A 20,123-nucleotide genomic window follows, 5' to 3' on the forward strand; every position below is an offset into this window, starting at 1 on the left:
AAAGCATCAATTCTTCGGCACTCAACTTTCTTTATAGCCCAACTCTCACATCCATACATGACTACTAGAAAAACCATAGTTTTGACTAAACGGACCTTTGTTGGCAAAGTAATGTCTCTGCTTTTTAATATGCTGTCTAGGTTGGTCCTAACTTTTCTTCCAAGGAGTAAGCGTCTTTTAATTTCATGGCTGCAGTTACCATCTGCAGTGATTTTGGAGCCCAAGAAAATAAAGTCTCTCACTGTTTCCACTGTTTCCCCATCTGTTTCCCATGAAGTGATAGGACCAGATGCCATGATCTTCATTTTCTGAATGTTGAGTTTTAAGCCAACTTTTTCACTCTCCACTTTCACTTTCATCAAGAGGCTCTTTAATTCTTCTTCACTTTCTGCCATAAGGGTGGTGTCATCTGCATATCTGAGGTTATTTATATTTCTCCTGGTAATCTTGATTCCAGCTTGTGCTTCCTCCAGCCCAGCGTTTCTCATGATGTACTCTTCATATAAGTTAAATAAGCAGGGTAACAATATACAGTCTTGATGTACTCCTTTCCCTATTTGGAACCAGTCTGTTGTTCCATGTCCAGTTCTAACTGTTGCTTCCTGACCTACATATAGGTTTCTCAAGAGGCAGGTCAGGTGGTCTTGTATTCCCATCTGTTTCAGAATTTCCCACAGTTTATTGTGATCCACACAGTCAAAGGCTTTGGCATAGTCAATAAAGCAGAAATAGATGTTTTTCTGGAATTCTCTTGCTTTTTTGATGATCCCAGTGGATGTTGGCAATTTGATCTCTGGTTCCTCTGCCTTTTCTAAAACCAACTTGAACATCAGGAAGTTCACCGTTCACGTACTCTTGAAGCCTGGCTTGGAGAATTTTGAGCACTACATTAGAAAGGAGTATATATTGGTTTATAGCTCTTGTCTAATCTTTTTTCAATGCACATACACAGGCGTTATACTATATATGGCATGTCATAATTTTATTTTTTCTCTTCATACCAAATCATGAACTTCCCATGTTACTGAATATTATTTGCTTTTAAAAGGTTTTTTTTTTTTTATCAATTTTGTATGTTACACTGTTTTACAAATAAAGCAAAATTTGCATTAACTAAGCCCACATTGTTGGATATTAGAATTGTGTCCAATAATTTATAACTGATTCCACTGCAAGTGAGCATATCTTTGTTTCTTTTTGAAAAGAATAAGATCATTTGAAATGTAGTCTCCAGATTATTGTGTTATACCCCTAATGATAACCGCCATGTTGGTGGCAAGAAATGTTACTTTAGGTTCTTATTTCTTACTTGTGAAGGGTTAGCCCAACCATTCTTAAGCAGTAGCTGGACAAGTAAACATAGACTTTTTTAAAAAAAATTTATTGGAGTATAGTATAGATGTAAAGTATACATGCTTTACAATGTTGTGTTAATTTCTGCTGTACCTCTGAGTGAATCAGCTATACACATAAATATATTTCCTCTTTTTGGATTTCCTTCCCACTTAGATCACTGCAGAATATTTGGTAGAGTTCCCTGGGCTATACAGTATGTTCTTATTAGTTACCTATTTAATATACAGTATCAATAGTGTAAATATTTAATACATAGATCTCGATAGTATCAATCCCAATCTCTCAATCCAGCCCATCTCCCCCCTTCCCCCTTGGTATCCATACATTTGTTCTCTATGTCTGGGTCTCAGTTTCTGCTTTGCAAATAAATTCATTTGTTCTGATTTTCTTGATTGCACTTATAAGTGATATTATACAATATTTTAAACATAAACTTTTGCTAAAAGTTCTCAGGAATCTTGTACCCCAGTCCTGGTGGGCCATATTTTGAATGTACTGGTCCTGAGACTCAGAGTCTTTCCTCCCCCTGAACCTGACTTTCAGCAGTGATCATCTGCATTTCTGTGAATCTTACCATGCTGCCTCTTATTAAATTATAAATTAAGGATCTTAGGGTTGGATGGTATCACTGACTCAATGGACATGAGTTTGAGCAAACTCTGGGAGATGGTGAAGGACAAGGAAGCCTGGCATGCTGCCTGCAGTTCATGGGGTCACAAAGAGTCGGACACAACTTAGCATTTGATCTGGAGCCAGGGTTTCTGTCTCACAGCACCTTAGAACCTCCTCATCCCAGGGGTGTCTCATGCTCAAGCCTCCGGTGCTGGATGGCGTGTAGGACCATGATTGAGCACAGGGACTCAGCCTGCCCGCTTTCAAATCCAAGCCTTACAACCTTGGTTAATTCCTTGTCTGGGCCTCAGTTACCTCATCTTTTGAAGGAACACTGTGGTAATACTTACCTAACAGAGATAAGGTTTGGGATTTCCCTGGTGGTTCAGTGTTAACACTTCACCTTCCAATGCAAGGGGTATGTGTTTGATTAATCAAGACTTCAAAAACAATCCATGATTTTTAAAATAGTATTTTGAAAAGAAGATGGGGAGGGTGGGGGATGGGATAAGACAATGCACAAAACACTGAGCCCAGGCATGGAAATAGTAAGCCCCCTGTGAGTGACACCACTAATGGGACGTTATTCCTGATTCGTTCAGAATAAGTCAGTGCATTGCTTTAGCCGTATCAGTGTTAAGAAGGCACTGTCCCATTGCTGTTCTGTGTTTGCTTGTCCGTTACATTCATTTGGTTATGAAACCTACTATAGGTCTTCACCTGCCTCGGGTTGTGACTGGTTATTATGAGAAGCTAACATTTGAATGAACCCTCACAAGATTAGCCAGGTTCTGTCAATTATTTCTTTCATAACAAATTTAAAGAATGTTTCAAATGGAATTATCTATCTATTTTTGTAGTGTCTAAACAAGACAGTGGTTTTTTTGAAAGTAAAAGAAATTACATAGTGATTACAGGCTTAGATATTTTGTTCCTCACCATCACAGCTCAAAGTGGAAACTGCAGGTGTGTTCATATGAGGCTTTCGGTTGACACCTAGAAGAATCCCTCTGTTGCCTCTAATATTTAATATTGGAAAGGGTTTCGGCTTGTAGTCCTAGCTTGCTGGTCTCAGTGTCTGTAAATTCTTGAGCATATTAGACCATGCTGTAAAAGTAAAAAATAAAAATTCTGAGAAATATGGCCTTAGCAAGCTACAGCCATGAATAAACAAATAAAGCTATGGAAAATATAATTTAAAGGAGAGTTCTTAAAAGTGAAGAAACCTTTTCTAAAAGGAGCTTCTTCTCGAAGTCTGTTTGACCTGCCTTTTTTATAAAGACTTTCTCCCTCAAACTAACCTTCAAAAGCATTTGTGATGAAACTTCTACGTATGTAATGGGTTTTGGAAAACCTAAAAGATTTAATGTGGTTGGGAAAATGTAACGTAACATTTAATTTTTAAAAAATATTCCCAGACCATCTGCAAATCTTTTAAAATGTAGCCACATGGTATCTGTATAGTTTATTCTCTGTGCTTATTATTTTTCTCATAATAATAATAACAAAATTTGGAAAACAGAGCAAAAACCCATAGACCCAGCATTCTGGACAAATTATAAATTATGAACTGCATTCTTAGTGTTTGAAGCATTTTTCTGCACTATTAGAGTCTTATTTATCATTTTTAATGACCGCCTGATAGTCCATAAAGTTCTTACCACATTTTAAGCATTTCTTGAGTTCTCTTCCAGTGTTTATCTGTTAGAAGCAACTGCAGACACTTAACTTTTTAAAAATATTTATTTATTATTTACTTAGTTTGGCTGCATCGGGTCCTAGTCGTGGCCTCTTTTTTTGCAGCTCTTGGGCTTAGTTACCCTGTGGCATCTGGGATCTTAGTTCTTTGAACAGGGATTGAACCAGTGTCCCCCCTGCACTGGGAGGTGGATTCTTAACCATTGGACCACTAGGAAAGTCCCCATTTAAATTTCCATCATGTAGTTTTCTCCTCTACTTCTAGGTCATTTCCTTAATATGTTATTTCAGAAGTGGAATTTATTAAAAACAAACTAAACTCGTTAAGTTTCGAGTTCCTTTACTGCCCTTCATAAGAATGTTTTTTCTTTTGTAAGTGATATTGAAATAATATATTCTTATTTTCATGTTCCTGTTTGTTTTTGTTTTAATTCAAGCATTTTATATTCTTAATAGTAATTTCATTGACATCTTATGAAACAATACAAGATTTACATTATTCAATATTATGTAATATGTGTGACCAGTAACCTTCATCCAGCCTGTTCATTTAATTGCAATATTACATCTGATCTCTTGGTTGCGTAGCTTTCAAAATCTTGATTTGTGATGGTAATTTTCTTAAAAAAAATAATAAACTTCTAATAGAATTGATTTTAATTTTAAAAAATTAAAAATGTTTGTCAGTATGATAAATAAAATGATGTCTCAAATATATTTGATTATAAGAGCTATCATTTTGAAAAATATGTTAGTATACACTAGATTCTGCTTTATTTTTGTTCCTCATACATTCTTCCAGGAATTCATATGCAAATATTGTCTAGGATCTTTAACCCTAATTGTAAGTCATAGTGCTGATTTATCTGTTAAAGATCAATTGACAAAATCCCAACCCTTTCTTCCAAGAATGACTTGTCTTGTTAATTTGTATTATCCCTGTAAAGACTGCCTTTTAAAGAATGAGAAGTAGGTTAGTCGAGTCTCATTGAGGAATAAAAGTCACTGTCAACTGATAAACTAAAATAAATGCCTTAATGGTTAGGTGATTGGGGAGACTGTTTTTTATAAAGACACTTATTATCTAACGTTGATTTTTTATCATTACAGATTTAATTATAAAGGGTCTGTTTACCTTTCCATTTGTTGTGGATTTTGAGGGGGTGGCCGTGGTTGTTGTTACTTACTATTAATATTTTATCCTGGCATATAAATGTAAGGATTTCAATACCTCACAGGAGAGAAGCAGTACCTGATATGGAAGATTTTTTAAAATATAGGTGAATTGTGGTCCATTTGGTATTTCTAAAGTAAAATCTCTGATTGAATGTGCATTCAAAGAAGTTTTTACATGTTTCATGTGTAAATTGTGACCCTGGGTACTAGTCAGCATTTGCCTGGTGCCAGCACCTCGTCATTTGCTATTGTACTGATCGCCACATGGAGGCTTCCTTCTGCTCTTGTCCTGCATCACCAGCAGTAAAGAGGGAAGGATACACATCTCTTAGAAAACCTGCCCTCCCACGTGCCATGCCAAGTCCCTTCAGTCATGTCTGACTCTTTGCAACTCTGTGGATGGTAACCCATCAGGCTCCTCTATCCATGGGATTTCCCAGGCAAGAATACTGGAGTGGGCTGCCATGCCCTCCTCCAGGGGATCTTCCAGACCCAGGGATCAAACCCGTGTCTCTTACATCTCCTGCAATGGCAGGCAGGTTCTTTACCACTAGGCCACCTAGGAAGCCCTCCCATGAGAGTGTATTTAAAAAGAAACTGGAAAGAAAGGTGGTCATTAAAATCAAAACCTTTTCTTAATAAGTGTTTCATTAAGACATTGCTCTTAGAAAACTAGATTGCTACTTCCCACAGATAGTTGTGCAAACATAGAGAAGCATGTATATTCCCAATGTTCCAAGAATTGCCTCTGAGGCAGTCATACAGACAGAAAATACATGGACATGTCATCAGTTACAGTTCTTTAAGTATTGGGATTTGATGGCCAATAAGTGGCTTCACCATTCATCTAAGCTGCATAATCATACTAATAAATTCACAGACACTAGTCAACTACTGTAATTCATGGGCATTTTTAAATGTTTGTCCACTTTCTGGGATTACGTTAGTATTTAACAGAAAGGTTAGACATATTTAAGTTCTCTATATGCTGTGTTTAATTAAGTTAAAACTTTTAAAAAGTTCTCATTGAAAAACTCAAAATGAACCTCAGAACTCTATTCTACCTTTTCTTCCTAGAAACTCTGAGTAATCTGGAATTTTTATCCACATATCTTAGAAAAGGAAGCATGTATTCCTAGTCTGCTTTTAACAGGAGGGCTGAAGGTAATCTGTGTACAGATGGAAAGCTTTTCTTCTGTGCATCGACCACTGTGTTATTTCTGGGTCTTTCTGTAAGGTGGTCAGTGCACATGTTCCGCTCTCAAAAAATGAAAACCATGTTGTATCACTAGTTTTTGTTTAGCTCCTCAGGAAAGAAGTTATATATACTTCAACTTTTGAGGGTCCTGGGAAGTTACCCAATATCCCATCCTTGTGCATGACAGGTGTCTTGCCCTACCAAAAGTATTTTCAGCCGTTTCCTGTCTTTCAGCAAAGGAACCATAGGCCCACGTCTGTGCTGAGATATATATTCTGAATATATCAGACACAGAATTGAGGCATGTCCAGTCATTAGACTGAAAGAAAAGCAGTGGGAATAGAGGAACAGAAAAGATTGTGAAAAGCTGTCTAAAGTGTTCCACTTAGTGACGACTTACACATATAACACCTGTGTTCCCATCTTAAAGCTTTGAAAATACCCCAGTATATTTTATGTGCTATTTTATTTTTTGATACAAGTATTTTATCTCTTACTATTTTGGTGTAATAGTCATTGTTTTTATTTACCATTTCAGTTTTTTTTTTTTTCTCTTTCACATAAGTTCCTAAAGAAGCACATTTTGTAATACACCTGCTTTCAACAAAGACTTTCAAAAGCTTATTTAAAAATAACTTTAGCTAATTGGCAGAAGACTATTTGAGAATGATCTGGGAAAATGGGCAGCAGAGAAATTTTATTGAAGTTGAAACGCAACTATAATTGTATCCCCATCGTAGAATCTCAGTGACAGAAGGAAACAGGGTCATTCAAGAGAGTTTCGAGTCACTTTGCTTAAGATAATATAGTAAGTAAAGTAGTTGCGTACTCACAAACATCTCCCTTTGCACCCTCTAGGATCTGAAGTTCAAAAAATAAACCGTAATCTTAGAAGAAATGTGTTAATCTTCTAACACGTTATTGAACATTTACAGAAAGCACATGTAACTATTTTTTTTAAGGTATGCATTCTCTGATCGGCAGAATGAATGAGATGTATTTTTCCCCATTCCCCTGGCCTCCTCCTCTCTGCACCCCCACCCGCCTTGGGTGTCTGGAGTAATGCGAGGATTAAACCAACAGGTGCCTGGGTGCTGGCGCGGGCTGGCTCCGGGCCACATCCAGTCGGTTGAGATTCTGTGTCACTCCAGGTTTTGGCATATCACCGTGTCCTCACTGAAGAAGGGATCACCCAGTTGAAATACATACTGCAACCCCTCCGGGATTAAGTGTATTTCCTTCACTTTATAGTTCAGAATTTTACAGTTTCTTTGTTTGGAGCGTCTCAGATGGCTTAATGATTTCTCTGGCTCCCACCCCCCAACCCCGCTGGGACCAGATGTTATTACAGCAGCATCTGAGCCTTTGCAGATTGGCCAGTTTTATTGCTCAACTTGTTATACCACCTTTTCTTGTCGAGTATCATCATTCTTCTGCTGTGGATTCCTCTATAGACAAAGGTGATCTTACTTATTTCTTGCCTTTTAAAATGTTCATCTTCTATGCTCTGGGTGGCATTTAAACTCTGTATAGTATTTTAGGGGACTATTTCAGAGGTCAGAATGTTGTATTATCACCATTAATGGTTTCAGTGAACATGCCTGTTTTTTTAATAGTTGTGGAGGAATCCGCAGGAATTTATTAACTTGCTAGTCTTATGTCCTCTTAGATTAGGATGAAGTATCACTAGTTGAGGAAAGGTTAATTTTTTTTAAATCTGTGAAATCTGAGTTCAAAGGTGGGCTTAAAGAAAATATTTGCGATTTAGTCTGTTCACATAAGTCTTCTTTAGTGGACATTCATGCATTTATTTGTTTCCTGTTCTCCAAAACTGGCCATCAGAATTAACTATTTTAAAAATGGTTTCTGCAAAGATAGGATTATAGTCCTTGGCAGCTGTTAGAATAGAAATTCCTTGGAGCTTACTGGGAGATTTCTGGAGGGTTCATAACCTTGCCACAGACACCTCCTGCTACTAATCGTGCTGGCTAAGATGAGGGCCCCAGACTTCACGTCATCTTAGAGACCATTTCCTTTCGTTTCCAAATGCTCACCTTGTGTTCACATGAGCTGATAATGTCAGGAGATGTGCAGGGTTGGAGGAAATGAAGCACATTGAGATATGGATAGGAACAACGCAGCCAAAAGATGCAGACCGGATGTGCTGTAGGGAAAGGGCTGACGCGTGGAATAGGTGTTCTGGGAGGTGGGAGGGCATGGGGTCGCCAGCCCAGGTGGAGGGAAGGTGGAGGTTGCATGTGGGTTGAGAATGCATCCTGCCAAGTCGCTTCAGTCGTGTCCGACTCTATTCAATCCTCTGGACTGCGGCCAACGAGTCTCCTCTGTCCATGGGGAGGGTTAAGAGCGAACCAGACTAAAAACCAACTCTGTGGAGAGGAGCAGATCCAGTGGGCTAGAGAGGTCAAAGGGGGTGGTCCGGGAGTGAGTGGTACAAGCCCCTTTGACGCTGGTGACTGTGAACTTATAGTGAATCCTTATGGTCCTGTGGGTGGTTGTTGGGCAGACTCCACAGCTGAGGTCACACAGAACACCAGAATGAAGGGCAGACCCCTGCCCCAAGTCCTGCACTGATGACGGATGCAGCCTGGCAACAACTATGGGTCCCTGCAGAGAAACGTGGGAGACCGTGAAAGAACTGACAGCAAACTGAGGACCCAACAAGCAGTTCAGACCCTGAGAGCAGAGCCTGTCAGGGGAAGAGAAGAGAAGGTTGGGGGAGGTAAAGGGGCCGGAGCTTCTGTGAAGGGCTTTCCATGCCATGTGCGAGCGCTGGACTTGACTCCCTGGGCAGGAGGGAGCCATGGAGAGTTTTGTTCTGGGAACTAGAATAATCAGGTCTGTACCTGAAAAGATGGTGTTGACTATTGTGTTTGAAATTGATGGGGGTGGGGGGAGTGGTCAGTACTGCAGACAGGAAGTGTTGGGAGGTGTTGTAATCTAGGCCAAATGATAAAATAGTTGCCTGAATGAAAGAAGTGGCACAGAGGATGGGGAAATGGGTGTCCCTGGAAATATTTAGGATCCACTTTTCACCTTGTGGTTCTTTCTGGGGGAAACAAGGTTCACTTTGTTGGCTAAGGCTTCACTATGGGCTTTATACTGGATACGTTTGGTAATTATTGGTTAATCCAAAAAGAGTCTGTTCAAGTTTTGTATTTGTCTCATGTAGGTAAAAATTTTTATTAATTTTTCCCCCTAAGTAGAAAATACATGGCCTTTATAGACAGTTGTAAGATACAAAAAGAGTAGTCACCTCTCCATCTTCTCTGCTGCTGCTGCTGCTGCTAAGTCACTTCAGTCATGTCTGACTCTGTGCGACCCCATAGACGGCAGCCCACCAGGCTCCCCCGTCCCTGGGATTCTCCAGGCAAGAATACTAGAGTGGGTTGCCATTTCCTTCTCCAATGCATGAAAGTGAAAAGTGAAAGTGAAGTCGCTCAGTCGTGTCCAACTCTTAGCGACCCGATGGACTGCAGCCTCCCAGGCTCCTCTGTCCATGGGATTTTCCAGACAAGAGTACTGGAATGGGGTGCCATTGCCTTCTCCAATCCATCCTCTCTACCCAGTTGTAAATATTTCCGTGTACTTTCCTTCCATCTTTTTTCAGAAAGCAGTGTTATAAATTGAGAGCCCTCTGGTAGGAGAAAGGGTTCACCATTTCTGAAGCTCCTCAAAACCAGTGTGACTTTTTGAGTTTTCTTTTACTCACAGGATGTGGTCGTTTAGGGCTCTAATAAGTGTCATGTGACATTTTGGGGGTGAAGCCTTAACACACAGCTTAATGATGGCTTGAGTAGCAGATTTGGAGGCGAACTTTGCCCCAGTCACCATGTGTGAACACACACACCTTATTTCAGATACCTCATGGGGAAGAATCAATGGCAACAGTGAGTCCCACTTAGTTTGTTGATTCTTGGTGTGACAGTGGGACACACCAGGCTGAGTGCATATCTTAACTGCCTTGTGAGCTGCGAGCAGCAGTATGAGACCCTGCTGGATAAGGTGCCCCTCCGAGGACTTTAACTTATTTATTTAACATCCCTTTTAACTTGGTCTGAGACATTATCTTGGACCTGGGAGGCTCTGGGCCGTCTTGGAATGACAAACACTTGTTGACAGCTTTGAGAAGATGGATGGAAAAACAAACTCCGACAAGGTTCATGCATTTGTTTTTCTTTTGAGTCTTTAGAAGAACGTCGCATCACCCCCATTATTTAGCATAGAAAAAGAAAAAAGCTGCACCTCGTTATCAAAGTCAATATTTCCTGAGCCCGACTTAAGGACAGCTCTAGAATATGTCTACTTTTTGCATAACGTATACTTAATCAGAGTGGGAATAGGAAATTCATCACATGGGCAGAGTTCTATTTCTCCCCACTTTTGGTGCCTATTTCATTTTAGCTCACAAAAATTCAGAAGTATCTTATGTATGTAATTATCTGTTAGAAGGGCTAATAGGTATGTTTTCTATCAGAGCAACATCTCTTTGGGTAATAATAATTATCTGCTAATGTAAAAAGCATGGTATAATAGAAAAGTGAGGATCTCATGTTTATTGTTGTTGTTTAATCGCTCAGTCATGTCCAACTCTTTGCGACTTCACAGACGATAGCCCGCCAGCCAGGCTCTGTCCATGGGATTTCCCAAGCAAGATTACTGGAGCTGGTTGCCATCTCCTTCTCCAGGGCATCTTCCCAATCCAGAGATCAAACCCGCATCGCCTGCACTGCAGGCAGATTCTTTACCACTGAGCTAACCAGGGAAGCCCATGTTAGGCATCTAATAAATATTTATCTATTGGTATAATAGTGACTTGTATCTACATGTGGCTATGAGGAGGGAAAATATGATCCATTTACCAGCCTATTAAATAAACAGATAGAACTATTGATTCCCAAACTGATTCTGAGACAAGATTAATATAAATTATTTATTACGTTTCTATTGATTAATGCTTCTCATCTTAAACTAGGACCAAAGTGGGCAAGTTATTTTATAGGTGTGACGTGTGAAAGGAAATGATTTGGGGCCATTAGCTTTGCAGTGAGTTAGAGGTAATTTCACTGCATCTGTCTGTCTACCATCCTCCTGTTTTCTTCTGGTGATAGCGTTTGTCTTGGAGAAGGCAATCCTCGTCGTTTGAGTGGGGTACTGTGTCTTTGTGTCTCTCCACCTCTCCCTCCCTGTGGTCACATCACCCCCTCGTCCCTGGAATTCATGGCCATGGTAGTTGTGGACTTCTGTTTTGGAGCTGTCAGGAAATAAGCTTTTCTGCTGGGGTCAACTAGGAGCTTGAGCGTCTAGGGTTGCCAGGGCCGTTTTGCTTCCTGGAAGACCTCTGCATGCGGGAGCACCCAGAAGAGACTCGAGAGATGGAAAGAGCCAGAATCATGGCAGTACGTGTGGCGCCAGACTCAGAAATCCCTAAAGCAGGCACAGCCCGCTATAGGACATAAAGGCCCGCTTTTCTCTGAGCTGGTTTCAGGTGTGTTTCTGCCACTTGCGGCCCCGAGTCTGCCGCGTAGAACAGCTCCTGGGCTAGTGGAGGGCAGGATATGGGGAGCATCTGAGAGCTGGGAAAGTGGGTGGTGGGATCCGGACCCTGAGTAAGAGGGGAGGTTTTTGATGAAAGGACTTCCAAAAGGTTGATGGGTTTTTATAAGGGAAAAGAGACTAGGACAAAAACTTATTTTGGAAATGAACATAAGTAGAAAAGAAGTTGTTTTCTGAGGGAAAAGCACATATCATTCCCTCCTGGACAATGCAACTGCTCTCATGTTTGACGTCCTTACAGTCTTCCTCTGTTGGAATGTTGAAATTAAAGGGATAGACCCATATTGGGTTGGCTTAAGCTGGAGAGGCCCTGGAGGAGGGCATGGCAACCCACTCCAGTATTCTTGCCTGGAGAATCAGTCCATAGTGTCACAAAGAGTTGGACACGACTGAGTGACTTAGCACGCATGCACGCAAGGCTAGAAAAGGTGGAGATGGAGCCTTGGAGGTAATGGATCCAAGGCGTCAGTGTGGGACCTCTCCTCCATTTCCATTTATCCTGCTCTGTGGCCACAGGCAGCCCAGGAGTGGGGAGGGCATACTTTTCTGGGCTTTTGGTTTGTTAAATCCCCAAGCAGAGACTGTTTGAATCAGATACCCCCTCAGTAAACCAGCTACTGTGTCCAGGTGTGGGGTGAAGCACGGGGTGACATGGCCATTTGAGACCTAATGACCGGAGCCTTCAGAGGAGGGGCCTGGGCTGAGCGGTTGTCCGCGTGCATTCCCCAAAGCAGCCAACCACTGTGGGCATTATTCAAAGCAGGGAGGATGCATGAAAAAGTCGGCGAACAGTATGTTCTAAGGGCTGGTAAGACTGCATTGGTATTTTAGTTTCAACATCAGTTGTAGGAGTTTTACTTCTTTGGCTCCAAGTAGTTGGAGCCAACTTAAACGATAATAACATTATGAAAGGATGATAAAGCACAGGGCGGGGAAATGTGAGTAGATGAAACCAGCTCTATGTTCTAAAGTGCTTAAATGTCTCACCTGAAGATACACTGCTTTATGTTCTGGGAACATGGCTTCCATAGCCAGACCAAAGCCGTGACCCTAACTGAAAAGCATTATAGAAAATGCATGAGAAGCAGCATAACGAGCTCTGATCCCATGGTGCTGGGAGGACTTGTCGATCCCTCCCTGAAAGGACCCGAAGGTCTTGGTTAGCTGCTATTTGTACCCAGATGTTGCTTGTCCTGATACATTTCAGCATCCATGAGAGACAGAAGCTGATGCCAAGTCCTGGCACCCTGGGGTTCAGTCGCTGCGTCCTAGACCTCAGTTCCCATCTCTGGATGACGGACTTGCCAGGACCATAGAAACAATAACATCTCTTTTTCATCCAGATGAAAATTTTCAGTAGAATTCCTGAACTGAGTGTGTGTGTGGGTGCGTGCGCACAGATACTCGAGAACTGCCAAGAAAGTTATTTACACAAGAGTTTCTGTGTTATATTGGATAACACCTTACCCACATTTAAATAACATGATTTGTAATTGGAATCCTCATTAGTCCTGTGAAGTCAAATTAATAGGTCATGAAGGAAAGATTATTAGAAATACAGAATGTGTTTGAATACTGAGGGAGGGAGGGAAGGTGAGCAGACGGGATGTGTGTAACTTGAACTCCTTCAGTAGGGAATATAGACTCTCACAGGCAAAGAATTTTTTAACACTTATAAATCATTTCAAAGTGTAACTCACTCTACAAATAGATTTATCTTCAGGGATGGTTTATTTACTTTGTCATTTATTGAGCGCCTATTTGTATAGCTCTCTTTGACATTAAGGATGATAAATTCGCCAGTCTTAGGAAGCCTGTCATTGAGATCATAGATAAGGTGAACATATTGAACAGTTGTGTTGTGTTGTCGTTTAGTCGCTCAGTTGTGTCCGACTCTTTGCAACCCCATGGGCTGTAGCCCGCCAGGCTCCTCTGTCCGTGGGATTCCCCCAGCAAGAAGACTGGAGTGGGTAGCCATTCCCTTCTCCAAGGACATCTTCCCAACCCAGGGATCAAACCCACAACTCCTGCATGGCAGGTAGATTCTTTGCCAGAGAGCCACCATTAACTACTTTTGTAAACAGTGGCCCTGTTGGAAGTAGTAGAGAAGAGGTCTGTATCAGTTAAGGTTTGATCAGGATGCGGTACTGTGAACGATACGAGGGTCTACCATAGGGGTTAGGCCTGGATGCTGTGGGCTGGTGCAACCCTGGGTGTGATGCAGGCCTTGTATCTGGTGCTGGGCCTGGGGAAGGCAGAAGAGAGCAGACCCGAGTGACCCAGAATCCGCAGGAGGATCCCAGATGTAGGAGAGCAAACTGGACCATGGTGTCCGTTTCCCACTGCTTTGATGGTGCAGGTGACCTGCAGGAGAGCGGTGCGCTTGGCCATAGAGCAGCACACAGACGTGGCCCAAGGTCACAAGACATGGACGAGCTCGGGCGTGGGCTGCAGCCCAGGGAGGTCCAGCAGGAGCCGGGGCAGCTGCAGGCGCAGTGTCCCTCAGCGCCAGCAGTGCAAGCCGACAGGTCCCAGCTGCTGTGTGTAGCCACAGTCATGCCTGACCTCACGCCAGTTTTGCAGGTGTAAACATGGCTGCTCCTGCATTCCCACCTTCCAGGTGCTTCTGCAGGTGCTCCAGACTAGAGCTGGAAGGAGGGGGCATCTGGGCAGCCTCATTCCCAGTGAGCTGAATGGACACGGCACTGACCCCTCAGGGCTCGCCCTGGTCAGCCTGGTGCTCGACATACCCTTCAGTCATACTTCCAGATAAGGTGATGGCAAAATAATTGTATTAATAAACAGGATTAAATTCTCCCCCTTACAACCAACAAGTCACTGATAGACTCCTTGAAAGAGGAGGCAAAGCCCCTTTATTCATCTCTAGGGCATGTTCATTTCTCTTCCAGCTGAGTCGCAGAGTCCCATGCTTCTCTGTTGCTATAATCCTGTAGCACAAGAGTAAAGACTATTAACATATATTCAGTGGTTGGAAATGGGGGGTTTCCCTGGTGGCTCAGTGGTAAAGAATCCACGGAGACGCAGGTTCGATCCCTGGGTCGGGAAGATCCCCTGGGGAAAGGAATGGCAACCCACTCCAGTATTAATAGGCAAAACTGAGAAACAACCCCAGTATTCAGCACATGAATGGATGTACAGCTGAGTCATGGTCTCCCTCTATCCTTTGTAACTTCGATACTGAAACATGAGAGTAAATGCTGTTAACATTTATTCAGTGATAGGAGAATGGGAGACAATTAAATGCTTGTGTACAGCCCCATCTGACTTCTTATTAATATTTCCTTCAGACCTGGCCTTTGACTCCAGCAGCCCATTTTCCGAGGTCAGCTGACTCTTGGTTGATTCACAGTCTTCAGGATGCGTGAAAGATTCTGAAATCGTGTACGGCACTAATGCTGTAAACCTGAAACAGTGGCTTTGAAGAACACTGCTGCTGCTGCTGCTAAGTCACTTCAGTCATGTCTGACTCTGTGACCCCATAGACAGCAGCCTACGAGGCTCCCCCGTCCCTGGGATTCTAACACATCCATGTACTTAACCCGTGGTTTTCAAAGTATTGCGTGTTCTGGACAGAGAACTTTTCTCTCAAGAGTACCGAGAGTATTCACAGTATCAAAATTAAAATGAAATTTGCTGTGGAAAAAACTGTAGAACTAAAGCAGAAAGAAAATAACTATTTCATGCTGTATTTAATTGTTTTTTCAATCTTTTTGCAGTTTTTTGAGGTTCCGTTTGATTCAAACATGAACAGGACAAAGAACAGACCTCTGGTTCGTGGACAGATCAGGTAAAATCATGAATGTCTGTCTCTTCCATGTTACAAAACGTTCCATTGCGCATCCATCCCAAATCATTTCCCTGTATTTTTTAAAAGTATTTATGTATTTTATTTGGCTGCATCAGGTCTTGATTGTGTCCTGCAGGATCTTTCCTTGCGGTGGTCTGACTCTCTCACAGTGGCATGCGGGCTTAGTGGCTGCATAGCGTGTGGGACCTTAGGTCCCCGACCAGGGATGGAACCCTGGTCCCCTGCATTGCAAGGCAGATTCTTCACCACTGGACCACCAGAGAAGTCCCCTTTTCCCTGTATTTTGCCTAGTGTAGTAAAGTGAGAAGAATACCGCCGTGCCCCACCCCCACCCCCCACCCCCGCCCTCAGGAGCACAGCCAAAGTCCACGCCTGTGTCATCAGCGTGAAGACAGAAGGGCATCCACCGCCCGGATGTAGAACCCTCTCAGCTCTCCACCTCTCACCTCTGCAGAGTTGTCTTGGAGGCAGATACTCTGAGGGCCCAGCCCTGTAAACACAGACTTTTTTCTTTTGTTCCCTCTTAATTTAATTCAGCCATCGTCAGACTTCAGTGGACCTAGTCATTGTTTCCCAGAACTGTACACACGTAAGCCCGTGTGTCCTTTATGGTGACTTCAGGGGATCATGAAGGATGACCCTGAGTAGAATCTACTTTTGCCTTAGGGCTGATCTACATGGGCTGAATGGACTGCGCCTCGCAGCGTCTTGAGAAAGTCCTCCCGGGGGCTTCGTTTGCCAGACTTTGTGCTCACGCCTTGCTTTTTACTGAGCTACTGTTTGTCTCTGACGCTTCAGATATTGGAAAAACTGACCCTGAATACATACTTGATAAACAAGGCATATTGAGATAACTGGCTAGTTTTGAAGTAGTTACACACCCTTTACATCTTAGGCCACAAAAACTTTCTCTAACATTTTTGAGAATCAAAGAGAAAAAAATCTTTACAGCTAAAATGCCATTTCATGGCCATAAACATCCATGACATTGCATTATTCTTTGCTTCATTTTCCCAAGGAGAATACACAGGACAGCACTTTTAACTATCTGTCGGTTACCTACATAAAATGCCAATTCTGCGTGTGTAAAATTTTTAAGGTTAAAAAAAAAAAAAGCGTTAACTATTTGGGAAAAGACTGCTTCTTACGTGTTTAGCAGAAAGAAGAAGTGTTTTTATATTAAGATGACACGTGTGAATCCCTCTTCACTCTCGCAGGGCCGGTTTTGAGTTTCTCTGGTGGTCTTGTCTGGAGAGCAGTAATCGCAGGTGACTGGTTCAGTTTCCTATGGAAACACTTGACCCCGAGGCCATCTGCTTTTTCCTCTGGCTCCAGGCCTCTGTGGCAGAATTATCTATCTGAGTCTTTAATGGCTCGGGGGCCACCTGATGAACTTGAGTACCGTGTCCTCCACATCACTGAGGAAGCATTCCTGAGGCCCGAGGCTGGACCGGAGTCTCGGTGCATTTGGTAGAGAGCTTGGCGTCTACATCTGAGGACATCTGGAGAGAGGAGCTCCAGGGTCAGGACGCACTCATACCCCCAGGATCAGCTCCTCCCCGCAGACTTGACCTCTATTAACTGGGGGCTACACCCCTGCATCTGTGCCCCTGAGGCTGAGCGTCAGCATGGCCAAGGCTATGCCCAGGGGACCAGGGCTCTGGAGCCTGGATGACGCCGGGGGAAGGGGGAGTGGGCAAAATCAATGTTGGGGGAGTGGGCAAAATCAAGACGGAGTTTGACGCCCCAAGCTGCCTGTTCTTCTGTTGTTTTACACCCTCACGAGTATCGTCCTTCCTTCTTGTCACCTACCTGTCACGCACGCGTCCAGTGTCCCTGAACACCTTCCGTGTGATGAAGCTCTGAGTTTTGCTTGCAGCACTGATCCTAACTGGATAAAGAGGACTCTGTGGTTTTTAAGTGGCAGAGGGGAGGGGTCAGAGGATAAGGAGTGCTCCAGAGTGAATGTCCTCAGAAACTCCTCCTCAGATAGCCCTTGTTTCTTCCGGGAGGATGGGACCAGGTGTCGTCCACCGCAGGTTATCGCTGCCAGAATCTGACACCTGTTTTTGGCAGCTGGGGACCCTGTTTCTGCCTTCTGATCCCCAAGCTCAGGGCCAGGAGAGCAGCTTGCAGAGTGCGGGTCCTCGGCTCAGCCTCCCTGGGCCTCCAAGCGCTTCTGCCAGCCCTACCACTCCACTGGGTCCTTCCCCTCTGACTTCAAATCTGGATGAGCAGTCCTTCTGTCACGGAGAGGAGCCTGTTCAGTCAGCTGCTCCATCTGGTTTTTCTTTCTTCTCCTCTTTTTACCACCAGTCTTCTAGAAGGCGTGGTCCCCTCATCCCTTCCACCCCCGTATCCAGGCTACTGTTTGCTTCCACCTCATTCCTCTGCATGTTGGGTCTTCAAGCCCCGAGCATGCGTGCTAAGTCACTTCAGTTGTGTCTGACTCTGTGCAACCCTATAGACATAGCCCACGAGGCTCCTCTGTCCATGGGATTCTCCCGGCAAGAATACTGGAGTGGGTTGCCATGCCCTCCTCCAGGGGATCTTTCTGAACCAGGGATCAAACTCTCGTCTTTTATGTCTCCTGCATTGGCAGGCAGGTTCCTTACCACTAGCACCCCACTCCAGTACTTTTGCCTAGAAAATCCCATGGACAGAGGAGCCTGGTAGGCTGCAGTCCAAGGGGTCACTAGAGTCGGACACGACTGAGCGACTTCACTTTCACTTTTCACTTTCCTCCATTGGAGAAGGAAATGGCAACCCACTCCAATGTTCTTGCCTGGAGAATCCCAGGGACGGGGGAGCCTGGTGGGCTGCCGTCTATGGGGTCGCACAGAGTTGGACACGACTGAAGCGACTTAGCAGCAGCAGCAGCAGCAGCGCCACCTGGGAAGCCCCTTCAAACCCTGCTTCCACTTAAATTGACTCATCATCGAACTAGGAACCTCAGCCTTGACCCCCAGGCCTGCTGGCCGAGTCCTCTGTGTCAGGCCCAAGGCCCGGTGAGAGAATGTTTGCTGGCCGAGCCCCGGTCCAGTGCCCAGGGCCGAGGGCAAGGAGTGGAGGACAGTTAAGCATGGGTGCGGGGCTCGCGGCGGGGGGCAGCACCCAGGCCACTCCTACACGGCTGCTTTATCCAGCAGCCTGCGCCACCCTTGGCCCTGATTCTACTTGGTCGCCTTCTAACTGGGGTCCACTCCCCCACCCAGAGCACCCTCTGCATTCCCCAGTCCTTCTCTGATTCAAGTCGGAGCCTCAGGGAGACGTTCTGAGCAGTGATGTCAGGTCATGGACCTGAGCATCCTCTCATTGTCCTCCTGGACCTGGCCACTCTTCTGTGGGAGCATTTCCTGATTCTAGCTGGGGTTTTCTGTCTTCTCTTCACTCTCCTGTTAGTTTTCAGACAGAACAGAGATATACATCTTTCTCTAACTTGAAGTCCTGCAGACTCATATTTCTAAGAGATATATATATAGCTTGTGTATTTTTTTTTTCTAAGTAAAAACCTTTTTTCCTGGTCTCTTCTAACTAAAATTGATCTTAAGGATGTCAAGGCCATCTCTGTGTTTTAGAATTCAGTAATTCCCTTGTTTAATTCAATTCATTAAGAAGGTATTGATTACCTAGAGTGGAACCAGCACTGTCAGTTTTATTGTTAAATCATGCTCAAAAGGCCTTGAATCTGGGTGGAAAAATTATGCCACGTGCATAAAGTGCTTAGCAGATGAGATGGGGCAGCCCATAGACATGGATCAAGGGAAATGGAATGAATTGGTACAAACAAGAAGTTCTCTGGGAGGTCAGAAAGGGAAGACTCCGATAAAGACCAGCTGGGCAGTGAAAGCTCCCTGAAGAAATCAGACACGGGCTGGGCCTTCTTGGTTATTTTCATTCCGTCTCCTTTGAATTATCCATTTTCCAGCTCCCTCACATTGACAGGGAAAGAATACATGTCAGCGTTACTTTTCCCAACTTAATGGATCCAACGAGAGTGATCCAGAACTTGTAGGTTTAGGTGTGGGCTGTGAGCGGAGAGATGGAGCGATAAGAGCAGAGAGGAAGGTTAGTCTTCGAGGGGATAAATTAAAACACTCGGAATTGGGGGCAGCCCATACCTGGTTGTGAAATGAGTGATGAAGATTGAGTTTTCGAAGTGAAATGAATGGATTGTTTAGTTGGCATTATTAACTTCAAGAACGAGGTTTAGCCAAAGTATTATAGGGATTTACAGGAGACATTTTTCACATTTACTGAAGGTTTTACCAGTAAGCACTTAAGCAAATGTAAACATTTAGCGGGCTGCAGGGGACCTGGGAATGTTATTCATCCCCCTGTCATGCTGGTCTAGTAGACACATACCGGCCCGGGTGAAGCTCTGCAGGGTCCGGGTGGTTATGATTAGTCTCTCGGTGTGTATATACTGCAAATGTAATAAGAGCATAAACATTTTATAAGTGTAGAAATTTCTTTTTCTTTAGTGTTCACCAGTCATTAAAAGTGGCAGAAAGAACAGATTTGGTCTCAACTTTAAGAACAGTGGTGCTAATGTCTAGAACTTCGTCCTTAAAATCATTCCATCTTGCTGAACCATAGTAGGAAAAACAGGCAGAGGAAAGTCTGTTTTCATATCATCACGCAGAATCATCACAGTGGATGAATGAGAGGGACACGGGT

At 43.6% G+C, this 20,123-nt stretch overlaps 1 protein-coding gene across 1 annotated transcript in view; it reads left to right on the forward strand.

The window, feature by feature from the left end:
* The window catches only part of LOC133232122 (protoheme IX farnesyltransferase, mitochondrial), a 109,020-nt gene that overhangs the window by 65,766 nt on the left and 23,131 nt on the right, over window positions 1–20,123 (forward strand). The window contains exon 5 of the mRNA XM_061391125.1: window positions 15,352–15,422. Within this exon, the coding sequence (XP_061247109.1) occupies window positions 15,352–15,422 (71 nt within the window). The remainder of the gene's footprint in view (window positions 1–15,351; window positions 15,423–20,123) is intronic.

The sequence above is a fragment of the Bos javanicus genome, chromosome 19 (assembly GCF_032452875.1).
Source record: "Bos javanicus breed banteng chromosome 19, ARS-OSU_banteng_1.0, whole genome shotgun sequence".
Classification (NCBI taxonomy): Eukaryota; Metazoa; Chordata; class Mammalia; order Artiodactyla; family Bovidae; genus Bos; species Bos javanicus.